General features: G+C 54.3%; 1 protein-coding gene across 1 annotated transcript in view; it reads left to right on the plus strand.

The window, feature by feature from the left end:
• LMF1 (lipase maturation factor 1) overlaps positions 1 to 6,413 on the plus strand; it is a 93,929-nt gene extending 87,516 nt beyond the window's left edge. Inside the window, exons 7-11 of the mRNA XM_006897504.1 lie at positions 990 to 1,173; positions 1,291 to 1,444; positions 3,117 to 3,300; positions 3,989 to 4,101; positions 6,239 to 6,413. Of these exons, the coding sequence (XP_006897566.1) occupies positions 990 to 1,173; positions 1,291 to 1,444; positions 3,117 to 3,300; positions 3,989 to 4,101; positions 6,239 to 6,413 (810 nt within the window). The remainder of the gene's footprint in view (positions 1 to 989; positions 1,174 to 1,290; positions 1,445 to 3,116; positions 3,301 to 3,988; positions 4,102 to 6,238) is intronic.
• The last annotated feature ends 2,376 nt before the right edge of the window (positions 6,414 to 8,789 follow it).

The following is an 8,789-nucleotide window of genomic DNA, read 5'->3' on the forward strand; positions in this document are numbered from 1 at the left end:
GGTGCATATATTTGAATGATAGTGGTATTCACTGGACTTCCTTGTATGCGTATAGATATTATCCTGTCACTGACAATATTGTACTTCAAGACAGATCTAGCAATGACTTTTTTAACTATGAAAGCAACTCCATTTTTCCTCACTTTTTCATCTCCTTCATTCATTTATTGTTGCACATTTTACCCCCTTGCCCTCCCAGCCCCTTCCCCAGTTCACTTTTTTTCTATAAATGTTCATTCATTATTGCAGTTACCTACCTCCTGCCCCACCCCCACCCCATCCTTTTTGCAATGATATATCTCATATTCTGGGCTGTTGTACATATAATGCCTAATCATATATTCATTTTAGACAGCTCTTTCTTTCTTCTGTTCCAATGCAATGTTTATTATCTATCCACTCTTACCATATTCAGTGTTGGTGAGAGTGTAAAATAGTGCAACCAGTATGGAAGGCAGTCTGGTGCTTTCTCAAAAAAGTTGGAAATAGAAATACCATTAGACACAGCAATTCCACTACTGGGAATATACCCTAAGGAACCATAAGCACCATCCAAGCAGATATATGCACAGCAATATTTATTGCTGCATTATTTAGAATAGCAAAGAAATGGAAGCAACCCAGGTGCACATCCACAGGTGAATGGATAGGAAAACTATGGTATAGTCATACAATGGAATATTACACAGCATTGAAAAACAATGAACCTGTGACAGGTTTTACAGGGTTAGTTTGAAAGCACAGGTTGTTACATGAGAAGTACCCAGAAGTGGAGCTGCTGTCCTCAAAAGGCAGCAGTACTGGCAGCTTTCATTCCTACCAGCAGTGGGTGATTCCAGTTGCTCCACAGCCTTGACAACATCTGACATTGTCGGTCTTTGCTCTATAGCTGAGTGGGTGAGTCGGAGCCCCCACTGCTGTTGTGGCATGAACACCTGGGTCGTCACTGGGTGTCGTCCTGACCCAGCGATACCTCGCCCCCCGCCCAGGTGATCCTCATCATCAGCGGGAACCTGAGCTTCCTGAACTGGCTGACCATCGTGCCCAGCCTGGCCTGCTTCGATGATGCTGCCCTGGGCTTCCTGTTCCCCTCTGGAGCCAGGGGCCTCAAAGACCATGTCCTGAAGCTACAGGAGGAGGAGGCCCGGGGGACCCAGCCAGTGCCAAAACTTGGTAAGTGACACTGTTGGCCTCTGTTCCCAGAGACTGGGACAGAAGAGTCTCCAGAGCAGGCGGAAAACCAGGTTGGGGGATGACTAACCCCAACAGCTCACTGTGTGTCCCGGCCAGGTGGTGTGGTGCGGCGGGCAGTCCACCTTTCGCTGGCTGTCCTCATCGGCTACCTCAGCATCCCTGTGGTACTCAACCTGCTCAGCTCCCGGCAGGTGATGAACGTTTCCTTCAACCCGCTCAGGATCGTCAACACCTACGGGGCCTTCGGAAGGTACACGGGTCCTTTTTCAACAGCCCCTCAAGCTTGAGTGTGGCTTCTCCCTCCTCTCTTCCCTGCTTGCCTGGAGTCACGCCAGGATGTTCTCTGTCCTAAGGACACATCGTGGCCTGGAAGGGGCAGGGAATCAGAGTGTGAAAGTCCTCATGGCAGGAGCATGCCCACTGGTGTGTCCTTGGGGTGACCAGGGCAGTGACCCACAGACAAGGACTCGGAGCAACAGAAGTCTATTCTCTCAGAGTCCTGGAGGCTGGGAGTCTGAAAGAAGGCATCAGTTGGCCACACTCACCCCCACCTCTGGGGAGCGTCCTTGCCTCTTTCCCCAGGTGTCCTTGGGTTGTGCTGCATCACCAGCTTTGAGGGGCATCTTCCTCTCATCTCTGTCATTCTTCATTCCTGTTACAGAGCACCCCTCATCCGACTGAGACCCACCCACACCAGTGTCACCTCCTATCAACAGACACATACACATACACACAAAACCAGTGTCACCTCCTATCAACAGACACTCCCCCCAGTGTCACCTCTTATCAACAAACACACACACACACACATACACCAGGGTCACCTCTTATCAACACACACACACACACACACACACACACACACCAATGTCACCTCCTATCAACAGACACACACACACCATTGTCACCTCCTATCAACAGACACACACACACACACCAGTGTCACCTCCTATCAACAGACACACACATATACACACCCCCAGTGTCACCTCCTGTCAATACACACACACCAGTGTCATCTCCTATCAACAGACACACACACACCAGTGTCACCTTCTGTCATTGGACCCCCTTACCCCAGCCTCTGCTCCTATCCACTGACCTCCCCACTCTAGTGTCACCTCCTTTCTTTGGACCCACTCCCTCCAGCCTCCACTCCCATCCATTGACCTCCCCACTCCAGTGTCACCTCTGTCAGTTAGCTCACCCATACCAGTGTCACCTCCTGTCCTTTGACCCACTCACTCCAGTGTTCACTCCCATCCACTGACCTCCCCACCTCAGTGTTACCTCCTGTCCGACTGAGTCCTTATCCCAGTGTCACCTCCTGGCTAAGTGACCCACCCACCCAAGTATCACCTCCTGTGATCACACCTACCCACCCCATTGTCAACTCTCATCCACTGACTTCCCCACCCCAGTATCACCTCCTGTCCAACTGACACACTCACCTCAATGATAATGTCCTCTCAACTGACCCCCCAGGGTTACCTCTTGTCAACTGACTCACCTGCCACAGTGCCATCTCCTCTCAGATAACCTCCCCCAGTATGATCTGTCAGCTGACCCCTTCCAGTGCCACCTTCTGTCAGCTGACCATTCCTAGTGTCATCTCCTGTCTACTGATCCTCCTCCCCCACTGTCACCTCCTTTCAACTGACCCACCCCCAGTCTGGCCTTACATGCAAAGGCCAGTCTCCTGTGTCACCTCCTGTCAAATCCCCGTTCATGCGGCCTCATCTATAAGGACTCTTTTAGTCACAGTCACCATCCGTGTTCCCGCGTTGGGACTGGCACATATTTTCTGGTGGACTCAGTTCTGTCCACACTCGCAGTACAGTATGGACGAGGCCAGGCGCATGTAGGCAATGGGAGTCAGGGGACCAGGCCTGACCCTAACTGTCCGACCCACTCTCTCCCAGCATCACCAAAGAGCGCACAGAGGTCATCCTCCAGGGCACGGCCAGCCCCAATGCCAGTGATCCTGATGCTGTGTGGGTGGACTATGACTTCAAGTGCAAGCCAGGTGACCCCCATCGTCAGCCCTGCCTCATCTCCCCCTACCACTACCGCCTGGACTGGCTAATGTGGTTCGCCGCCTTCCAGGTATGAAGGCTGCCCGCTGCATAGGGGCTGTGGAGTGGGAAGTTTGGGGACAGCTAGGCAGGGGACCTGGGGGCAGGGAGGCTGCGATGGTGGTGGGGAGGATGGGGGAGGCTGAGCCGGGGGCGGGGGGCCTTCATTTCAGCCCCCTGGGGAGTGGAAGGGCTTGTCCAAGGCCTTTCTTACCTGACACACCCTGTGTTCTCCCTGAGGACCAGACATCATGGGGTCACACATGAGGGAGGCTTGTCCAGATGACTGGCTGGAATCTCACCCCAGGAGACCCAGCCCACCATGGAGAGATGCTGCCCTCCCTGGGAGACCCTTCCAACCAATGGAGACCCCATCCCATTCTGGGACACCTCACTCCACCCCAGAAGACCCTGCCTTTCCCTCTCGTGTCCCTGCTCTTACTACCTCCCCATAGGCCATGGGGGACCACATCTTGCCCTGAAGACTACCTCTCAGAGTGTCCACCCCACCCTGTGACCTCTGCCCCTAACTCGGTGGGTCTGAGGCAGGAAGGCTGGACATTAGACTTCCAGGAGGCCAAAGAAGGGAAGGGCCCTAGGAGGCTGCTCCAGGCAGGCCCGCCTCCCACATCAGCTTCACCAGGAGCTCTGCCCCCAGGTGTGGCCCGGGGAGCACAGGTGTCCCCCAGCCACCACCAACCTGCCCATCCTCCCCACAGACCTATGAGCAGCACGAGTGGATCATCCACCTGGCAGGCAAACTGCTGGCCAACGATGCCCAGACCCTGTCCCTGCTTGCCCACAACCCATTCGAGGGCAGAGCGCCCCCCAGGTGAGACTCTGGGGACACCCCTCACTGGGGCCTTGCAAGGAAGGAGGACGGGGAAGAAGTCTGTGGGAAGGTGGCAGTTTTAACTGAAAATCGCTCATCTTATGGAGAACTAGGAAGATCTCAAACAGAGTGGGGAAGGCTGTGTTAGAGATGACAGCATGGGGTGACAGGGGTCTTGGGAGCAGCCACCGTGAGAGTGCTTCTGGCAGCACTGACAAACAGGCTCGAAACAAATGGCAGAGGTCCCCCAAAGGGGAGGAAGAAGAATCCAATGGAAAACTTAGAACAAGTAAATCATGGCAATAAAAAACATCCACAGCAGAGTGAAAGGGAAAGGGAGTCCGTGAACTTGGATGTTGTTGTGTGCCACTGAGTCAATTCAGATGCGCCACGACCCTGTAGGACAGAGCTGGATTGCTCTGTAACCTTCCCAAAGCTAGAAGTCCCTACAGAGCAGACTGGGGCATCTTTCTCCCGCAGAGCAACTCGTGGGTTCAAACTGCCCACCTTTTCCTTCATTTGCTCCAGAGTGCCTAACCGCTGCACCACCAGAGCTCCTTGTACTTGACGATGGAAACAATAGGAATGATCCAGACTAAACAACAGGGAGAAAATAAACCAGGAAAATACTGAGCAGAGCCTCAGGGACCAGCTTGGCTGTGAGATCAGAGAATTTACACTGTCATAGTCCAATAAGCAACATCATGAGAGATGGAGAAAAGATTGATATTGTCAACTATTGCATATTGGCTTGGATCCACAATCAACACCCTTCATAACAGCAGTTAAGAAAATCTACTGTCAAGGACCTCTCTAAGATGTTAAGGAGCAATGATGTCAGTTTAATGACTAAGGTGTATCTGATTCTTTTCAGTTACTTGCTATACATCTGGAAGTTGGACAATAAATAAGAATAGAACAGTCGGTGCCTTTGAGTTGTAATGTTGGAGAAGAGTAGGAATACCCCAAAGACTGCAAGAAGAACAAATGAAAATGTCCTGGAGAAAGCGAAACCAGGACACTCCTTGGAGGCAAGGATGGTGAAGCTTCGTCACACATTCTTTGGGCATGTGGTTAGAAGGGACTAGACATTAGAAAAGGATATCATGTTTGGAAAGGTAGAGGGTCAGGGAAAGAGGAAGACCCTCAGGGAGGTGGACAGACTGTAGCATTGGGCTCACATGCACCAGAGGTAGTGAGGATCCATTGGATAGGGCAAGGTTCCGATCTGTTGAGGTCACTATGAGTCAGAATTGACTGGAGGCCCTGAAAATTAGAAGAAAGAAGGCTGGCTTGAAAAAGTACTTAAAGATGCCATAGCTGAAAAGAGCTCACATTTTGGAGAAGCAACAAACTCATGGAGCCAAGGAGCACTCTGAGAGGACCCTGAACAGGACAAACTGGCTCAGGATAGGGTTGCTATGAGTCGCAGTCAACTCAGTGGCACATAACAACAACAATATGGTGGGATGCAGTGAGCTTCTGGGACCCCCAAGAGCATGGTTAAATGTGTGGGCTCCACGTGGGCTTCTGGTTTTTCCCAAGTAACTGAATTCATGGGAGCTGGGCTCTAAGGAGGGAGGGGCCAGGGATCACCTAGCTGCTCACACAGCACTGCCATCCTGCAAGGAACCTGAAACACGAGACTGGAGCCCCTGAGATCTCTACTGCCTGCATGGCTGAGGTCTCCTAGGCCACTCGAGTCCAGGAGAGCTGGAGTGGGCAGAAGAGGGCAGGATGTGTGGAGGCACAGGCTTGGGATGGACTAGTGGGGCACAGGCTGGTTAGGATGGACTGAAGGAGGGCACAGGCTCACAGGAATGGTCTAGGGGCACAGGCTGGCTGGGATGGAATGGGGAGACATGGGCTGACTGGGATGAACTAGGGGGGCATGAGCTGACTAGGGTGGACCTGGAGGACACAGGCTAGCTAGGATGGACTGAGAGGCACAGGCTGACTGAGATGGACTGGAGGGGCACTGGTTGTCTGGGATCGACTCAGGGGAACACATGTTGGCTGGGGTGGACTGGGAACATGGACTGCCTGGCATGGACTGGGGAGTCCCAGTTGTCTGGGATGGACTGAGTGCACAGACTGAAGGGGCTGGTGGAACCAGCAGGTAACTCTCCCTCCGCAGGTGGATCCGCGCGGAGCATTATCGCTACAAGTTCAGCCAGCCTTGGGGCCGGCATGCTATACAGGGTGAGTGGTGGGTCCGGAAGAGGATCGGCCCTTACTTCCCCCCACTCAGCCTCCCTGACCTGAGGGCCTACTTCAAGGCCAGGGAATGGCCGCATCCAGAACCAGCTTAGGGAGCGGAGCCCAGGAGCCCCTGGCTCTGCAGGACTCACATCCTCTCCTCTGGCTGGGCATCCCGCCTACCTGCCTGGCGCCCCTCATTTTTCTAATAAAGCAGACACAAGGACCAGGTGCAAAGAGATGTCTCCTGCACCCTCACCTATGTCCTGCAAACCTCTGGCATCTGGTGCAAGACCCTCGCTGGCTGGGGCTGAGACGTACAGGTGGTCTGTGGGGGTCCCAGAGTCCCCGTAATAGAGAGTCCTCCATGCCAGTGCACCCCATTCCTATGTCCTTATGCTGGTGCTGTAGCCCCCCCCCCAGTGCTGTAGCCCCACCTCTACATCCCCCCCCACATGCTCTCACCTACACCACCCCCTCCCCGCCATAGTCCCACCTCCACGCCCCAGCCCCTTCTCAGCTGAGACACTGGATCTCCTGGAGCCCAGGGCTGTCCCTTTGCTGCTGACACTGTGGCCCCCCCGTCAGGGTTCACGCATACTCTCCACCATCTCAGAGCCCACTGAGGTGGCCCCCATCGGTGCTCCCAGCCTCTTAGGTGACCTATTGGGGCGGCATGTGGCCAGCCAAGCTGTGTACCAGTGGCCCCCAGCCCTCTGCCCCTGATGCGAGAGGACAAACAGGTGGGGTCAAAGCGGTCATCAGCATGGAAGTGATAGGAACAGATCTGGGCCTCACCTTGTTGAAACTGAGGAATACTGGCCATTCCCAGCCAGTCCTAGTCTCCAGCTCCGCAGAGGAGATCAATCAAGTATCCCCACCCCACGCCACTCTCTCTCCTCCACCACTACAAGTTCAGAGGGCTGGGCTGGCAGGTGTATGGGGGAGCAGGAATCACTGCCTTCTGGCCCTGGATGTGGTACATCGTTATCGGGGTGATAGTTGGCACCTCACTGGACTTGGCCCTCAGCTTGGAGGAAAAAGCCCAAATTGTAGGCCAGCAACTCCCCAGCTATGCCCTCATCATTCACCACCCAGACCCCAGCACCTAGGCCATGCCTCACTCTCCCCACTCAGGTTACACCTCCCCACCCAGGCCGCGCCCCAGCCTTCTCACTCGTGTCTCAGTCCCACCATGCCTGTCAGGTCATCCCCTAGCCCCTTCCTGAGCCACCAGACATCTGAAATATCTTGGCCATATGTGTCCCAGGAGAAGCAAGTGGCCTTTGAGGGGCTGGTCTGTGAACCTCTTTAGCAATGAGTTCTGCAAGGCCTACTGCCCCACCTTCCGAGGGAGGCTCACGGGACATGTTTGTTAGTGGTCCCGCTGAAGAAGACACCTGGCCCCACTCAGGGTATCAAGTAGAGTCTGACTGGGCCCCTAGGCCCCAATCCACAAGAGGGCCTTTGTCTGCAAGGCATGTCTCCTCTCCATGAGAGAAAAGTGTGGGTGGCCCTGAAAGCAGGGAGGAAGTGCCATCACCTTCATCTCAGCCACAGACCCCAAGCTCCCAGCATCACCCAGGTGACGGGTTAGTCCAGGTGTGAGGTGCTGCCTTCTGACTAGCCCTGGTGCTTACACAGTCAACATGGACATCATACCAGAGTGTGCCCGGAGTCCCACACGTCTCCCTTCACAATAAAGCATTTTAAACACAATAGCTCTGACTGTGGTTTGAATGTGTTTGTGATTAAAAAACTGTTGTAAAAGCTAGATGCATTGAGTGGTCCAGACTCACAGCGACCCCGTGTGGGTCAGAGCGGATCTGTATCCACAGGGCTCTCAGAGACTCTTCTAAAAACGTCTGCAGGCCTTTCTTCCCAGGGGCCTCCAGGTGGACTTGGACTCCCAGTCTCTCACTTACACTGTGCACGGCTCCAGGCACTCAGTACCAGTCAGAAATCATTCTTGGGCTGACCTCCAGGCCAGAGCCAGCAAGGAGGCAGCCTGCAGGATCCCCAAGACACTGCTTTCGTCCCCAGTGCTGCCATCTTCTTGCTGGGAGCCACCTCCCTGGCACTGGCAGCCTGCCTGCTACACCTGGGCCAGGGCTCTGGGCACAGCTGCCGGGGGTTTGTGTGGGCACATTTGCATGTCAATCGCCCTGATTAATATTTAAGGGGCCAGCTGTCTGCCCCCCCCCCGGGACTGGGAGAGGGACTGCCTTGTTCCTTTAAAGGGTGGGCTCTCGGGCAGCCCTGTCCCCCGCACGACTCTCACACTCCAATATTCTTCTGGGGAAAGAAAATATGATGGTCGACATGCCTTCTCAGGGGCCCACTGTGTCCTGTCAAAGCCACACTGTCCCATTGTAGCACCGTACAGCTGCACGTCTGGGGCTCCTCAGCCCACTGTCCTGTCCTGTATCTGTGCAAATGCCACTTCAAGGACAAGCCTCAGACAGTGCCCTGCCCAGCCTGGAGCCCCA

Source organism: Elephantulus edwardii, unplaced genomic scaffold (assembly GCF_000299155.1).
Source record: "Elephantulus edwardii isolate Elephantulus edwardi_28Jun2011 unplaced genomic scaffold, EleEdw1.0 scaffold00209, whole genome shotgun sequence".
Taxonomy (NCBI): Eukaryota; Metazoa; Chordata; class Mammalia; order Macroscelidea; family Macroscelididae; genus Elephantulus; species Elephantulus edwardii.